The sequence below is a fragment of the Panicum hallii genome, chromosome 6 (assembly GCF_002211085.1).
Source record: "Panicum hallii strain FIL2 chromosome 6, PHallii_v3.1, whole genome shotgun sequence".
NCBI classification, from domain to species: Eukaryota; Viridiplantae; Streptophyta; class Magnoliopsida; order Poales; family Poaceae; genus Panicum; species Panicum hallii.
The window spans coordinates 43,507,664-43,524,470 of NC_038047.1; the positions used below are offsets into that span (position 1 = coordinate 43,507,664).

General features: G+C 44.5%; 1 protein-coding gene, 1 long non-coding RNA gene, 2 other non-coding genes and 1 pseudogene across 5 annotated transcripts; 3 read left to right on the top strand and 2 right to left on the bottom strand.

Annotated features, from left to right (window-relative positions):
- Positions 1-1,795: 1,795 nt before the first annotated feature.
- TRNAN-GUU lies at positions 1,796-1,869 on the bottom strand. The gene has a single exon. It is a non-coding gene; the product is annotated as a tRNA-Asn (tRNA).
- Positions 1,870-1,952: 83 nt separating this feature from the next.
- Positions 1,953-3,931, top strand: LOC112898541 (annotated as a pseudogene).
- Positions 3,932-4,075: 144 nt separating this feature from the next.
- On the top strand, positions 4,076-4,149 carry TRNAV-AAC. Its single transcript has one exon. It is a non-coding gene; the product is annotated as a tRNA-Val (tRNA).
- Positions 4,150-5,734: 1,585 nt separating this feature from the next.
- Positions 5,735-6,958, top strand: LOC112897843. Its single transcript, XR_003229777.1, has 2 exons — positions 5,735-5,856; positions 6,701-6,958. It is a non-coding gene; the product is annotated as an uncharacterized LOC112897843 (long non-coding RNA).
- Positions 6,959-14,050: 7,092 nt separating this feature from the next.
- Positions 14,051-16,263, bottom strand: LOC112897533 (transcription factor bHLH137-like). 2 transcript variants are annotated; one of them, XM_025965845.1, is made up of 8 exons: positions 15,862-16,263; positions 15,599-15,751; positions 15,407-15,472; positions 15,231-15,299; positions 15,046-15,129; positions 14,803-14,946; positions 14,542-14,695; positions 14,051-14,377 (listed from the first exon to the last, which is right to left on the bottom strand). In XM_025965845.1, exons 1-7 carry the CDS (start codon positions 16,150-16,152, stop codon positions 14,594-14,596), a joined length of 909 nt encoding a protein of 302 aa, XP_025821630.1. In that variant the 5' UTR covers positions 16,153-16,263; the 3' UTR covers positions 14,051-14,377; positions 14,542-14,593. The 2 variants fall into 2 exon arrangements, with proteins under 2 accessions (XP_025821630.1, XP_025821629.1); XM_025965844.1 differs by having other exon boundaries at positions 14,803-14,949.
- Positions 16,264-16,807: the final 544 nt, after the last annotated feature.

Sequence of the window (16,807 nt, forward strand, 5' to 3'; positions counted from 1 at the left end):
GCTTCCCAATCTTATATTACGTCTTGAGCTCAAATGACCCACTACTCCCCCTCCTCTCGGCCCAGTTGCGGCGGCCCAAATGCTCCCCTCCCCTCAACAGGCGCAGACCCTCAACAGGCGCAGACGGCCCAAACTGCTGCCCCCTCCCGATTCCCTTCCCTTCCCCTGCCCAAGCCTGCCGTGACCCATCCTGGCTCCCGCAGCAGGGGCCAACGGCGGGGGCGAACCCTAGCGCTAGCGGGCGGGCAGCAGGGACCAGCGCCAGCGCCTAGTGGTGTGGTGGGCAGGCAAGGGCAGGCCAGCAGGGGCGCCGGGCGGCCTAGTGGCGGCGGCAAACGACAGGGCCAGCGCGGCGCGTGCAGCGTAGGGTGGCTACCGGCCGGGCGCCAAGCGCAGCTGCGGCTGCTGCGCCACAGCTGCGACCGGCGGCCCTCTTCGGCTCTTCCTTTTCCTCTGGCCTCTACGATTCTGAAAAAAGAAAGAAAGGTGAGCACAGAGCATTGATGATGAGTAATTTGTAATTTCGATTAGAGATTGCTTGTTAATTTATGATAATGCTAGGCTGCCAATTTTTTTAATTATGTGCTATGAATCTGTACTTTAGGCTGACAAAAATCACCCTTTGAAAATTTTAAATACCCAAACTCAAAATCCTGGACCTGCTCCTGCCTCCGGTCGAGTTTTTTGAAGTATGATTTGATTAGTTATCATTTAGTAGCAGTGCAGTGCAACGGTAGGCAGAACTTCACTAGTGCATGGTACTAATCGTCACATCTGACATCTGCCACTTCGTCTTATAACCTTGTGACAATTTGCATCTATATATACACTTTGATTTAGTCCTCCCTTTTTTTTTCTTCAGATTCATGAGAACATGTTCTTTGAAAATTAGGTAAGGTCTCTGCTGGCTACCAAAAGACAACAAAGGAACCCAGACATCAAAGCTTGGGTCACAACTTAAACTATTTTGGCTTTGTTGTTGTTTTTTTAAAAATAAGTGGCTTTGTCTTCAAGGGTAATAGCGAAACCTACACATTTTGCGAGCACCTAGGTTTGAGCCTGGGTGGGTGCCCCGTGGCTGTGATCTCCTCAAAAGAAAAACCCTACGAACTGAGCTCGGTTCTCAGCTTGGCTATTTCAGCCACGCGAGTTTTCTAATCTTTCAGCACATTGATCTGTCAAAATGGTCCAGTGGCAGTACTATAAGTTCTTTCAAGAACAAGATCACCAAAATGTAGCTAGATTACCTGCATCACGTACGCCTCGGTTCATCCTAGAGAAAGATGGGATCAGCAACCTGGCAACTGAGAAGATGGACAAAAGAGCGTCCAATTGAACTCTTACCCTGTGGGATAGAGAAAACAAAGTAGAGACAACTAACATGTGTGTGTTTCACCAATTTTCAGAAACAAGCATCAGCCCGAGTACCTTCACTGCTCGTTATATCTAGTGACGGCGAAGTTCCTCTTCTGCTTCGTTCCAAACCTCCCCAAATTATCAATGAACAAGAAGTCACCTCACAGGAGATTCAATTCACCAAAGGGCACCTGATTAAAAATTTACCTCGCCTGGCCGCCCGCCGCAGCCGTTAAAATGAGACCGCAGGAGAAACAGAAACGGGAACGGGCCCGGATGCGGAAACGGTCAGGTAATAACGGTCATCGGAAGGTGGGATGGGCCCGTTTCCGGCGCGGATTGGGCTGCGAGGAGGAGAGCGCTAATTTGGGCCGGAAAAGGAGAAGGTTTGGGCTGCGGATGCGAGGAGAGCAAGAAGAAGAAAAAATGACGAATAAAGCGCTAGAAGGAGGGCTTGAACCTCCGACCTTGTGGTTAACAGCCACACGCTCTAACCAACTGAGCTATTCCAGCGAATGATGCCTTTGTTAATACGGACCCTTATATATACTAATATGTACCTGGGTTCCTGATTTTTTTTGATGGCTTCCTGATTTTCCTGTCAAATGATGTCGTCGCTGTCCAGTCAAGTACCAGTTCCAGAGTTTCAAGAAACAGCCATCTCCACAACCACAAGCTTGCAGGGAAAAGAGGAAGAGTCTAGATGAGCTACCAGAGAGCCCCCCACGAGGAACCCTACCCTCCACCAGGCATGCAATTCTTCTGCTCCTCGTCTTCTTCTTTGTGAATCCGTAACTTACCATCTGATTGACTAGATTGGCCCTTCTGCTATTTTAAGTCGGGAACAAATCCGGCAACTATGATAGTCAGCTCTTCTTGTTTGTGAATCCTACGACTATCTTCTTGCCAAGCCTGCTGGGATACTCATCGTCCCTGTTAATCCTGTTTTCCTAGTTGCTCTGGGCTCACTTTCTCGAGAGGTTCCAGTTCTTGCGAGCTGAGAAGATGCTACGCCATGATAAAGATTTCATCAGATTTGTTTCTGAAGTTCTGATGAGGGCATGGATTCTGTTAAGTTGATGCATGACAATTGATTATGGTTCCTCTGCAATTTCAGGGTATCGTCCGTCTCAGCAATATCCGTACCCACCACCGCCAGATGTGTACCCTCCTCCCCCTCAGGGCCATGGCCATGGCCATCCGCCCCAAGATGTGTACCCTCCACCTCAGGGGCCTTACCCTCCGCCGGGGTACCAGGGCTACTTCAACGACCAGCAGCGCCCTTACTACCCGCCGCCATCGCATCAGCCTCCACCGCCGTATGGGGGATATCAGCAACAACACCACAATGGAGAGGACAGCTCCTCCGGGTTCCTCAAAGGATGGTAATATATGCAACAACTGCTTGATGTTAATTAATTTTATTGTCAGGCATCTCATTTTGTGTGTTAGTGTGCACTGTGCTATAGTAGTAAGAAAAAAAAATCACATTTCTGGTTAGAATTAAGGTAGGATTTCTTTAACTTTTGTTTTGGTCTGTCTGAGTCTTGGAATGCATGATTATAGTATGTTGTTGAATAGAAGCGGAGGTCAATCTTTACTTGAAATAGTAGACGATGTTACTGTTGATTCTGGTTCATATTGTGATTCACCCTGAGTTGGATGAGAAGTTGGTCTAGGCAGCTAATAGAGAGCTCATCAGGTGATGCTTATAGCTTAGTCTGGTTTAAAGTTAGTTATTTCTAGTGTTTTTGTAGAGGAGAGCGAGTTGCGAGATCCTTGTAACATTATTTATCTTTTGGTCCCTAACTGTACCATTGTTGGCGTATTTGTTAAGTGCTAATATGGAGATTGTTGTAAGACGTGCTGCAAGTTTACATTTTCTGTCAAGGAAAGTCTTTTTTTTCTCAAATAGTAGTATCAGGAGCTGTTGCTATATCTGTAGAACTCAGGCTATGATGAGAAAATTTCAAAGATGCGGCACATATCTAAATGTAATATTTTGCATGATGCAGTAAGATAGGCAGCGGTATTGACATATAGATTAAAAATTATATCATAGGAAACAAGCAGTGACATATACTCTTTAATCACAGACGTTCTTTCAGTTATGGTAAGGAGTTTCAGCATACTTTAATGTACATCACTTGAGACATCTTTTTTTTTTCCGAGCAATACTTGAGACATCATTTGTTTGCCTGATCTCATGTATCCCTGCTTAGTTACGCGATCTCATTTTGCTCTGTGTTTTGCCTGCAGTTTGGCCGCTCTCTGCTGCTGCTGCGTGCTGGAGGAATGCTGCGGCCTCTTCTGAGATGTTACCTCTTATCTAGCTGCTACTAGTCTTAGTACTTGGTATTCAGTCCCAAACTATTGTTACTAGCATTCTGGGGCATCAGGGTATCGAGATATCCTAAATTGTCTTTGTAAATCATCGCGTTAATTGGAGGAGGGTGTTCAAGAGCTTTCAGCCATTGTATCAGTGTTAGAACCGGCCAGTATTGCGCCGTGCGCCAGCGCCTTTGTGTATGCTTCCCATTAGAAAACAATAAAGCCTTCATGGATATTCATATTTGGATCGGAGGCCAGATTTTTGGAAGAACATACTGGTTCCCTGCGTTTAATTTAGCACCTGATGATCAGAGATAGCCCGCTACTCTCGTTTGATTCACCATTATTCAAATTATTTCACGTTGTATAGTAGCACCATGGTCAAAAAGGTTTCGTGGTGTAGTTGGTTATCACGTCAGTCTAACACACTGAAGGTCTCCGGTTCGAGTCCGGGCGAAGCCATCCTTTTTTGTCTCATTTTTTCCCTATACTTTTTTTTTCCTTTTTGCCTGTGGCTGCTGCAGTATTATATCAGTTGATTACTCTATTAGCACTGCGCAAACAAGCTAGTCGATCCGATCTCCTTCCTTGATCGCAGCACGTGAAAATCTGCATGTGCAAGTGTTCCTTGCCGGGCTGCCTCGCCAACCAAGGCAGCGGAGCGTTGACCAAGCGCAACAATAATCGGGCCGGCCCTAGAGCTTGCCGCTCCATCCAGCTGCAGTCAACGCTGCAGCTCGTGGCTTTCCCCTCTGGATTGGGTATAATAAGGATTTGGCACTGTTTGGAGCTCCACAGAGGCTTCTTCCCAGGTCAGCAAGATTGTTCCCCGGCCACGTTACGATATTCCCCTTTGATGCGAGAGTGGCCTGCATGTAGTAGTAGTACTACTTACCTCGACAAAATTTAATTTGCTCAAGGAATGACAGCAAGCAAGTATTCCCTTCATCTCAAATATAAAGTTGGTAGATTTTTAGCTTTTCTAAATACAAAACCTTTACTATACAACTAGATATACGATATGTTTAGATACGTAGTAAAGATCATATATCTAGAATAGCCACAATGACCTATATTTAGAACGGATGGAGTAAAAAAAAAAGTACTCTTTCATTCTAAATTATTCTAATCACATGTACAAGCGACTTGTAGGATGCCAATGCGTTCTACGAGTTATGCATATCCGAAATAATAATGCTACTTGATTATATGCAAGTAGCATCCCTAGAAACATGTCGAACATGAAGCCATTGACATGTAAACGCATCGCTCCGTAATTAGTGCGAAATCGAGGTCTTAGTTTTCTTCAACACCTATTATTTTAAATGCTAGTCTCTCTTCTCATCACGGATTAAAAGCCGTCTGCCATGGCTAGTTCCCAAAGTCAGCAGGCACCTCTCCCCACAACAAACCAGCAAGCAAGGAAGGGGAAGGCAAAAGGGGAATCATGAGCTACGACCGGCACGATCCCTACTACCCCCCACCAGGCAATTTCTTCTTCTCCTCTTGCTAATCATCAACTTCTTTTGCAAATTTGTGTTGGAGTTACAAGATTGTGGTTTCGCTGTCATCTTTAATGTATAGATCAAACGGTAAAGTAGGCAAGCTCGCTCCTCTTTGTTACTCCCTCTGCCTAATGTATAGAAAAACTATGTATCTAGAAAAGTCAAAACGACTAATAATTTAGGATGGATGGAGTAAATGTTAGGCTTATTCTTTGCCTAAAATCCAACGACTGCTTCTAGCCAAGCGTACCGAGATTGCCATTTTTTGCTATTTCTTACGTGCTCTCAAGAATTTTGCTATGATGGTTCTTTAGTTATTTGGGACTGTGTCAAGAGATACCAAAATTATAATCCGTTTTAGTATTAGACATACCAAATTTGGTTGTGCCGATATTCAAGTAAATCTCATGTTACAATTGGTGATGCCTCTTCACACCTTTCCAAAGATTGTAGAAAGCTAAAAAATTTATCTGAATTTGGATGCTGCCAAGCCACTGGATTCTGTCAAGTTGATGCCTATTTGGCTGCTTCCTTGTGGAATTTCAGGGCATTGCTGTGATGATGACGATGGTCCTTACTACCCGTCATCCCCACCGCCCTACGAAGAGGAGGACCACTGCTGTGGCTGCTGCGGCTGCCGCTGCTCTGGGTTCTTCAGAGGATGGTAAGATATGCTGCTCATCAGGATATTATTTTTATGTTTTTGTTTTATGTGCGCACTGTACTGTACTAACTAAGCATAATTGCCTAAATTCTAGTTAGAATTAAGGTAGGATATTTTTTGGTCATTAATTTGTGGAACTATATTTTGGTCTATTTGAGCATCGGGAATGTGTTGAATGCAAGACAAGGTCAGTCTTTACTTAAAATACTACTACTAGACAGTAGATTTTACTGCTGATCTCTGGTTGATATATAACACGGTCTGCACGAGTTGAATGTCATCTTGGGCTGATAAAGAGCTCATCAGCTGAAGATGCTTATTAGTGGGGTTTGAAGTAAAATTCAGTTTTAGCGATTCAGGCGATGCATTGCTTGTTCTAAATACAATATTTTGCATCATGTAGTACAGATTCAAATTTTAGCAATCCTTAAAGTATAAGAGTTAGGCAGTGGTGTTACCATTTGGATGAAAAGCTATAGCATTAGAAATAAACAGCCACACATATTATCTAATGGTAGTAGGCTTTGGTTCAGTTATTATAAGGAGATTCAGTATATGGAAATGCACATCACTTGAGAGAGCAAACTCCGGTAAATCCTTTATTTTTTTGACAAATCAGACTGCTCATGACTCATGAGAGTCAATAGAGTAGTACTTTGTACATGCCAGCCTGACTGAATCGAAGCTTGTAGTGGCTTTAATTTGTGCTAGGAAAGTTGGAGTTAGGATAGATCAAACAAAGTACCAAGAACTTCTACAAGTCAAACATGTTATTCAGTCACCATTTGCTTGCCTAATGCTCCGATCTCATGCATGGTCTCGTTTTGCTGTTTCCCTCCTGCAGTTTGGCCGCTCTCTGCTGCTGCTGCGTGCTGGAGGAATGCTGCGGCTTCTTATTCTGAGATGTGTGATCAAACTGGCATCCAGTTCCAAGCTATCGTTTTCAAATTGATGTAATAATAAGAGAAGAGTGTTGATAAGCTTCCAGACAGTGTTTGTGTTTTTCATAAAAAAAAATAAAGGTGTATATGCGTACAATTTGGACGCCAGATCCTTCTGTCTTTCCAGCTTGAATGTTTCATAATTATTTCCCAACATCAAAGGTTTTGTGGTGTAGTTGGTTATCACGTCAGTCTAACATACTGAAGGTCTGAGTAACCACTAGCTGAGGCACGGATTGGATGATCCAGGGTGGTAACAAATCAAGTTTGCATGGACTAATAAAACCAGTTCGTCCCTATTCCCCCTGCTACCCACTTTTACAATTTGTACAAAACCGTGGCAGTCTCTGCTCCGTTATTAACATCTAAATAAAGAAAGAAAAGCGATCAATTGATTTGCCATGCCACGGTGGTTGAACACGCAGAATCAAGAAGTAGTTGCATATAATTTGATTCTCAGAAAAAAGTGATATATACTGCACCAACAACCATCAGAGCATTTTACTTTGAACCGCATTTGTACACGATACCTGCATTGCATTTGGTATCCAGTACTGTGCTATTACTACACTTGTGCATTAATTTCACCAGTTCCTCCCTTCAGCATACCAAACCTCGAACCAGCATATCATCTTTACCACTGAAACTCAAACTCATAGATATTTCTGATAGTGTTAGTAGCAGGGAGTGCATATATATGAGCATGGAGAGAGCAACACTATCTTCTACTCACACTAGAGGATAAATAAGGAGGAATTCAGAGGGGATGCAGAATTCTTCTACTCACACCAGGAATCGGCGGCATCTCCTGTTCAGAGCCTGCCGGTGATTCAGACTAGCCAGGTCGAATGATCACCATGGGCAAAGTATGCAAACATTACGGTGCGAGTCTGTTGCTACTGGAGTCAGTGAGGTGGCGGGAGGTGGCCTGACGAGTAGCCGGACTCCTGGGCTGGGTGGTGTTAGATGTTTCAGATCTTTCATGTAACAATCGAAGTTGATCTTGTTGATGAGTAGTTCGGCCAGGTAGTTGTAGTTGGTACTGGATGCTGTGTGCTCCAGCAGGGCTCCAGGCCAGGCAGCAGCGCCGCTTGATCATTCTAGCTATTAAAAATCTTCCTGGAACTTGCTTGATTTCAAAAGGGACACGAATCTTACAGCACTACCAAGCACCATATTCAGTCAAAAGACCCCTGAAAACCATATCGTCCATCTATAGGCAGCAAGCAAACGTCTTCAGAAAAAAAAAGCCTATCGGTTGAGCTAGCTGCCCAAGACGGATTTTTCTAGACAACAAATGTAGTAGGTTGGCAGATCGCTGTTACTGTCTGGAATTTCCTAGAACTTGCATGTAACAAATCTAAATGTACATATGACCGTAATGGATTTTGAACTTTAAAATGGCGAAATTTCTCCTTTTACTCGTGGTGAAGCAATAAGAAGAATGAAATTGGTTTAAGCACATGGGCCAAGCTTGTTTGTTAACGGGCTGAAAAACACACCTGCACTGAGGGAGGGTATCCGCGTATGGGCCGCTAAACCAATTGGATCAAGAGGATGGGCCATCGCTACGAGGGGCTTCAGCTGACCCACGGTTGGGCCGCGTAGAAGCCAGGCTCCGGCAGCCGCCTGCTGCTGCTGAAGAATCTTGGGGGTGGTCGGAGGGCGGCGGCTTCCCTCCGACTGCGTTCTTCTGTCTGAATCGGACTGACGACGATGGAAACTTGTCGACTCTGTGCCGGCGGCCTTAGCCTGTACTGCTCGCTCCTTCCGTTCTAAATTATTATTAATTATTTTAATTTTTCTATAAATGTAAATTTTGCTAGAATATCTAGATATAATATATATATATAAATGTATAATTTATAAAAGTTAAAACGACTAATAATCTGAAATGGAAGAAGTAGCTCTAAAGATCAGGCAGATGTTTGTAAGGATTAGCTACTTTATGGACAAGTCCTGCACTCATACCTATGAGCATCATGGGATCGGACTTTTAAATATGGTTCCACCATTTCTTTACACAAACTCTAAAAACATGATAATCTAGTCGTTACCTTATTGGTCAAAACCATAAAGAGTTTGAATCTTGGAATGCATGTGCCTTCCATGATCATGCATGCATGAAATGGATCATCGAGTATGCACCACGAATTACTGTTCCTTTCTTTTAAAGAACACACTAAATATAAGTTTTTTCGTTCTCTCTTTTTTTTTTTTGCATTCACACCCAATCTTGATCTGCATTATGCAATTGCTGCCTTTGAATGAACAATCAAAAAACAAAAGCCATGTCCCAACATGGGCCTAAAGAAGCCATGCCTTCAATCCCGCACACAATGGCAGCTACAGCTGGGTCCCCGCCGGCCGGCAGGTCGCCGGCAGGCCGAGCCCCACCGGGGCACCAGCCCTTCGTCCCCCCTGCCGCGAGATCTCCACCTCCCATTCCTTCCTGCTTTTACGCATGGCAGCTAGCTCCCAAACCCTATCTTCGTGCCAAATGCAGTGTACGTGCACACACGCATGGGCAGGGAGATCCGTCGACAGCCACAAAGCGCGGACTGTTTGGTACATGTCTCGGACGCCAATCTATCGTGAGATTTGGATGCGTTTTTCTGCTAGCTTTTTTTTTTTCCTTCCTGCAACCGTCGAGCTGTTCTGAAGTGAAAGCCTACAGCAGCGAGCAGCTGGGGACTGTTGCTTTGCTTTGCTTGCACCCATGTACCGGTGTCGTCTTGGCCCTGTGCATTGGAAAGGTTGTGGGTCCTGATGGATCGGATTGGCATTAGCAAGCACAAGCCCTGACTTAGCTTGATGATGTCACTAGCCATGTGGTTAGCTAGATCATGATGAGATCGTGAGGATCCATGGCCATTAGGTTTTCAGTGCTCCTGTCTGCTCTTCGGAGATGGTCACATCAGCTGGTCACACTCAAATGATTTGCCAATTGCGAACATCGTCAGCTAGCTGCAGGGGCACCGGCATAGGCTTGATTGTAGTATCTATCTATCACCATAGCTAGCTTCAGTGTGGTACCGTTAGCTAGGAGTAGCATCTCTCTCTCGCTCGCTTTCTTTCTCACATTGAATTGCCACATCTGACTGGACCACTCTCTCTCTCTCTCTCTCTCTCTCTCTCTCTCTCTCTCTCTGATCTCAAGGTGAGACTGAGATGGATGGTGAATTGGTGAGGTCTGTTGATGGGTGAGTGCCTCACAGCTTTTGCATAAATGCTGCTGGATCCATTCAGTTTACTGTGCCGGTGCAGGCCAAGTCCATGCAAACTTCAGTAGCGCTGAAAAGGCAGGCCGCTCCATGCCAATCCTTCGGCTCTTGACGCTGTCGCTCAGTCACTGTCACTGTATGAGCTAGTACTATCATGAGAGTAGATTTCTGAGTTGAACAGCATTTTTCGCTGGTGGTGAGACCTTGGGAAGAACGCGGTTGCAGGTGGCCAGTAGTGGAGATAGATGGGGGGCTCTGATCTCATCTGCAGGGAAACAATGTGTGAGTGTGAAAACGATTGATAGATGGAGATCGAGGGCGTGCATTTGCCTACCAGAGAGATGAACAACCCTGGCCTTATTTAAAAGATGCACGCAGAGGTTGGGTTGCTGCAGTGGCCAATGCATGCTTGCGAAAAGATGAGAGGTATCAGGATCGACATGACCTCCTAGCTACCTGCAGGTGGTATAGGCTTCAGATTAGTTGTAAAAGCTGTCATGGACTCATGCCTCCCATCTTCATCTGGCATTCAGAGTTGAGAGACAATCCATTCATGAGCGAGAGGCCCGGGTCCAAGAAGGAGGTTGATCAATGATCACCATATTCCTGAACCCAATCCTCATCTATTTCATTGTGGAATAATTAACCCATATTCTCATCAATCAGTTCACCCATCCATTCATCATCATGAGCAGAGAGAGAGAGAGGGGGGGGGGGGGGTGGCATGCTGCAGCAGCAATGCAAGACACCAACAGCTATACGCGCATGTGAGCAACACATGACCAGGCAGGCTCAGTATCTTAGAAGCTAAGGCCACTGTTCCATCGAGCTATTATTGGACAGCTTGCATTAAGCGCAGATCACTGACACCATTTGCTCGCTTGCTGAGCCTGCAAACCCCACTATCGTTAAGGCGCGCGGCTTGATTTGCCCCTAATTATATCCTTGTGGGCAAGCATATGCATGGCCGCTCGTTGGCCCCATGCGGCCCTGCCCCGCCGCTGCCGGGGCCCGGGCCCGGCTCCGGCGCTCGGTCGGCCGGCCCACCGGCGGCTGGCCCTACACGGCGGCACCGCCCGGATGCCGCCATCCTTGTCACTCGCGCGCGGCGGCCTTCACGGGCAACCACCACACGCATGCCTCCATGCATTCCATTCTCCCTCCTCCTTATCCAATGGCAGGCCAGCACAAGCTCGTCGATCAGCAGCAGCCAGTAGCACGCACGCACGTCAGCGACCTCCACGGCCGGGACAGTCGCTGGCATGTGGGCCCGCGTGGCGGGTGACCGTTTCGTCTCCGGCAAAGGCGCCGTGTCTGAAGGCCGGGAGCTTCGCTCCTGGCGCCTTGATGGTTCGTGCTGGGTAGCGGATGGCGGTGGCTGATTGGCCGTCGCCCCGTCGTCGTCGTCGATCGATCGGCCGGCCGCTCCATTCATTGCAGTTTGTGCTGGCTGCTGAGGGCTCACACGGTCGCCTTAAAGATTCTTCCTTTTTCCTCGAAGCTTCAGGCTAGGATTATCAGGGCCAGTTTATGGTTCCGTTCTTCACGCTGACACGCGCGTTATTCTCATCTCAATCAATCGATCTATAGATGTCGTACAATAAGATGACAAAAGTTATCATCACACTAGAAAGTGATTGCGTTAATCTCAAAAAAAAGAAAGTGATTGCGTTGAGCTATATCCGCATGTGTGCATATTAGTCAGATTACCTTACACTGCATGTATAGTTCTAATATACAGTGGTGTGAGCTAAAATGTATCTTCATATAGGAATTATTGGGGTAGAAGATAATCTTTCCATCCTAGTAAAGTATAAGGAATCCTGACCTAAGTCAAGCAAAGTATTCTAAATTTGACCAGACAAGAGTATTAATATTTACCACATGAAAAATGTGAAACTATAAAAACATGTTTTATAATGGATCTAATTATGCTCATTTGATATTGTAGATATTATTATCTTTTATAAGTTTAATTGAAGTTAAAATAGTTTGAATTATAACAAAATCAATACCTTATATTTTAGAATGGAGGGCCAGATTAGTTATTAGGATAAATTGCTTTTACAGTGCTTGGAGGTACGATGAAAAGTTACCATCATATTATAACTAAACAGGTACCAAATATTTTACATATGTGCAATTTTGTGGTGTCTCAAAGTTACATAAAAAAAAGAGGGTAAAAATTATCATTAATTGGGATCGTCTGTCAGAACATCGTCATTCAAGGATGACGGGGACCCCTGTATGTATGTGATCGAGCTCCATGTACGTCGCTACATACAGAATGATCAGGTCCGAGAAGGAACGATGTTTCCTGGGGCACGGCAAATGCTCAGTAAGGCCACATGCATCGTGGTTAAAGGCAGCTTGAAATTCTAGAGGGAACCCAACCCAACATGCACGCATCGTCTTTTCAGCTATCATCACCGAGCTAGGACCACAGGTCGATCGATGCTGCATGCACTAGTGTTGTGTCGTATGCAGCAAGAACAAAAACAGTAATAGCTAGCTCCAGGACCTCAGCTCGATCGCCCCCACGAACTTCAATTTCCTGCATGTCCTGTTCATGGTCGATCTATCTTTCAGACTTTCACAGTACATGATCAGCCAAATTAGCTGCCTAGATTGAATTGGATGGTTTCATTGATGATGTGTACAATTTTTTTTGTGAACGTGTGTGAGCACATATTTCATTAATTCAATAAAAGGAAGAATCATGTGTACATATTTTTACTCTTCTTTCTTCAATTTGAAGGCACTGTGAAAGTCCTCTAGAGTTGTGGTGTGCACTTCACCATGCCATCGAAGTTGGAGTCCTCTTCGACCTGAATTGTGTAAATTTAAAGTGCCTAGCTAGCTGTTTTCTCCATAACAATAAAAAAGACCTAGCTAGATTCATCCTTGAACTTATTGGAAAGAAAATTTGTGTGTATCTTGAATTTGAAGGCTCATGTTTTGGACAACGGACATATTGGCATATGGTTCCTAGCTGATTCCTGAAGTACAGTTTGTCAATTGGCAGGTGCAACCAACATCATGGTTGGTGGCGTGTGCTCGCTTTTGCGGACAATCACATTCAATGGCACCAAGAACCACACTCCATTGTTGAATCAAGCTCCTGTCCAGGCATTTAGGAAGAAACAAGCTGTTTCCATGGTACAAAACACAAAGTCTGAATATATGGATCGTGCATGCATTGCCTAATGTTCAGAGTCCATCGTCTAGTATCATCGAGTTTAATTATTTTTTTCTGTTCGTGATGATCAGTTTATTTGTGGCATTGTTGCCGCTTTTCATTTCACTCGAATTTTATGGTATATATGGTATTTTTTTCTAGATAAAAGCAGAAAAGTGTTCTGGCCTTCGCATCCCGTGATGCATATAGCCTAGTCCACTGTTACATTTTTTTTCTAGATCGCCACATCTTGTGCATCTAGGCTGGAGAAAACATCGCCGCAACTCAAGGCACACGATATTATACACGGTCTACCAAAAATATATGCATAAAAAATGTACTTGATAAGAACCCAGGTGCCAATGAGGCCCTGTTTAGATCGCAAATTTTTATAACTTTTGGAACTTTTTGCTACTGTAGCGTTTTCGTTTGTATTTGACAAATTTTATCTAATCATAGACTAACTAGGCTTAAAAGATTCGTCTCGTGATGTACAATTAAACTATGCAATTAGTTATTTTTTTTACATACATTTACTGCTCCATGCATGTGTCCCAAAATTGATGTGATGGAGAGAGAGTGTAAAAAGTTGGAAGTTGGAAGGGATCTAAACAAGGCCTGAGATGATATTTGTGTGGCTGAATTTTTCATTCTGACAAGAGCCTACAGTACAAAGACCATCTCCAGCCAGTCAAAGAGAGCCATGGACACGAAGTCAGTCGACAGCTCTGCCCATACCTGATGCAAGAGAGCATGGGAGCAAACTGATCGTCCATCACTCTTTGGATTTGGAATGATTGAACTACAGCTGTAGGAACTCACATCCTCACTTTGTAAAGATTCTTGGTTTTAAAAAAAACAATGTAAGCTTTGTTTTTTAAAAATGGGACCGAGTGACTCTGTTAATCACAGTTCAGAGTACAAAGATAGCTCTCTTATGTATTAACAACTGATTGCTCAAGGTCGTCTACAATGGCGATGATGACAGATGCAGCCGCTGAGAAAATCCTCATGGACAATGCCTAATAAAGGAGCTAGAAATACTACAAAGTCTCTGAAAATGTGTGAACAGCAGACTCTACTTGCTGCTCTCTCCAAATCCAGACAAGGGGATGGACTAGATCCAACATCTCAAACTCATCTGGTGCGCCTACCAAATCTTGCAGCATTATTTCCTCCTGTCCAGAGACCAAAAAAAAAAACATTATTAAGAGGATATTAGCATAATTACATACTAATTGAATCAAAGTAGGTGAAGTGTAATTTTCAGACATGAGGCTAGAGGTGCCAGAGGCAACTTTTAGTAGGCCTCTCAATCAATGAACTTAGCTTGCAATAGTACCTATTGTCAATGTGGGGCCCCTCTCTCTCTCTCTCAATCTCTCACTCTTCCCCTACTGGAAAGAGCACATGTTGTTGAACACCAACTGGTTGAGCAGCTCCTGCCTTGTAGGCTCCCCCACTGCTTGTTGCATCAGGTAAGTGCTGCCATTGTCCTGGAAAGAGTGGCCCCAGGTGCGTAAAAAATGCTGGATGCTGATATGTTTGGGTATTTGCAGCATGTAGTATGATTCAACAATATGCGGGAGAAAAACATGCCAACCTGAGAGAAAGAGATGGCACCCTGGCCCTGGAGTGAGAAGGGTGTGGTGGAGGTGGTCTCTATGATGGCTTGAGATGGAGCTGGGCTAGCTTGGCTCAGCACTGGACCAGGCATTGCAAGGGCTTCTTGGAACATGCCTCCCATCTTCTGAAACAGCACCATTTTCACACAAAGCATTTTAAGCATCAAAGGATTAATTTAACCATAATTGCAGTTGTTGAAAATGAGTTTGTTGTTTCATACTTGTGCATGGTCATGAAGGCCATCACTGTCCAGTCCAAACCCATACAAAACTGGGCTCATGGAGGCAATCCTCATGGAAAGGAACTGAAAAAACAGGTCGGAATATAATTTGCACATTATGGCCTGGAACTGTCTGAAGCGCAACATTTTAGCACCACTATAAGGATTCTTGATTTGTGGTTTACCTCAACTTGGTTCTGCAAGGACTGCACATAATTGATGATCTCATCCAAAATCAGGGCCTTTCCAGTAACCTGCCCAGAAAACACATTTTTTTCCCTTCTCAAATTAGTACTTAGACACATCATTTAGCAGATGCTGTATATAACTAACCGAAGCATTATCAAGTAACTAATCTGACCTTATCACAACCAGGGACCAGTGCTTGCAGCATCCTCATCCTCTCACTGATCCTCTCTCTCCTCACCTAAGTCGAAAAAAAAAAATCAAGAACTGCTCATGTAAGAGAAAGGGTGCAGAAATTGAGACCAAAATACCCACATCAACAGGTGTCAAATTAATGCTACAAGGATTGGATTAGAGTGGTGTGTACCCTTTCTGCAAGGCTGTGGCTGTCTGTTGCCTGACCCCTCCTTGCCCTCACATGGATGTACCCCTTGGGGGCCTCGTCATCAGTGGTGCTCTTATCCTCAGCCTCCTTGTTGGACCTCTTCCCCCTCTTGCTCTTTCCCTCCTGCTTGCAATCCTGTCGACCAAAATGCATTTTTTTAAAAAAAAGGATGAACGCTTGTATACATGAAACAATGTTGCAAAGAAAATGGCAATGTTGTTTGCGTGTGCTGGCTGCTATTATACCTTGGAGTGAGCAGAGCTCAGTGTGGCACTGTCCTCTGTGGCCTTCCTCTTCCTGTCCATTGGAGATGCACTTCCCTGCGGGGAGGTGTCGACCACTGCAGAGGAGCTCTCAAGCGAAGCGTCCTCCGCCATGGCCGCTGCTGTTCCTGACGCTGCATTTGCGTTCGCCGTTGCTCCTTGGCCATGGTTTTGGCCGTAGAACAAGAGGCTTGAGAGGTTGGGGGAGTGGCCATTGGTCAAAGCTGCAGGCATCTTGAGGTGGAGAGAGTGGTGCGATGAGAAGTCCGCCATTGAAGATCTCTGTGCCTGCAACTGTTTGCTGTGGCGTTTGGTTTCTTTGGAGAAGAGGACCTCTGTCGTTGGCAGGAAGTGGACGAGAGAAAGGCTGGCTGCTCATTCGTGCTGCTCATGGTGGGTTATATAAAGCTGAGAAGACAGTGAGAGAGATGGGCGACGGAGAGAGAGATATGATAAGAGCAAATCATTAATCTCCATTGATGGATAAGTTGGCAGTGAGCAGTGTTAAGAGAGGGACCCTGTGTCGACTGTCGAGGGCCTGCATGTGGTAATCATTTTTAGGTCCAGTTTCCCTTTTCCTTAAAAAAAATACAATACGCGTCTTTGTATTGATATTGATGAGAGAGAAACTAATATAAGAAATCGTATAATCTACAATGAAATATTATTCACCTCGCCGTGACTAGAAGCGCATAAGTCACTGAAGGGGCATCGACATATACATTGTTGATACATATTAGCACTTTTTAAACTTCAATTTAATCTTCTCATGTACTCATGTACTGTGTATCCTTTTTAACCCATTTGAACCTTTGTGCTCCTTATGGTTAATTCAACAAAATAAGATCCAATGTGGATATTTTTTAAATGTTGGAATATTTTTTTGGTGAAGGTAGAATAATTCTTAGCCGTAACATTTTTCTTCTAA

Bases quoted from the DNA above. Each gene is read 5' to 3' on its own strand.
- LOC112897533 (XM_025965844.1), bottom strand. From the start codon at position 16,152: ATGGCGGACTTCTCATCGCACCACTCTCTCCACCTCAAGATGCCTGCA. The intron at 15,473-15,598 runs GTACACACCACT...TTTTCGACTTAG, and splicing joins GCCACAGCCTTGCAGAAAGG to GTGAGGAGAGAGAGGATCAG. The intron at 15,130-15,230 runs GTAAACCACAAA...CTGTTTTTTCAG, and splicing joins CCTTGCAGAACCAAGTTGAG to TTCCTTTCCATGAGGATTGC.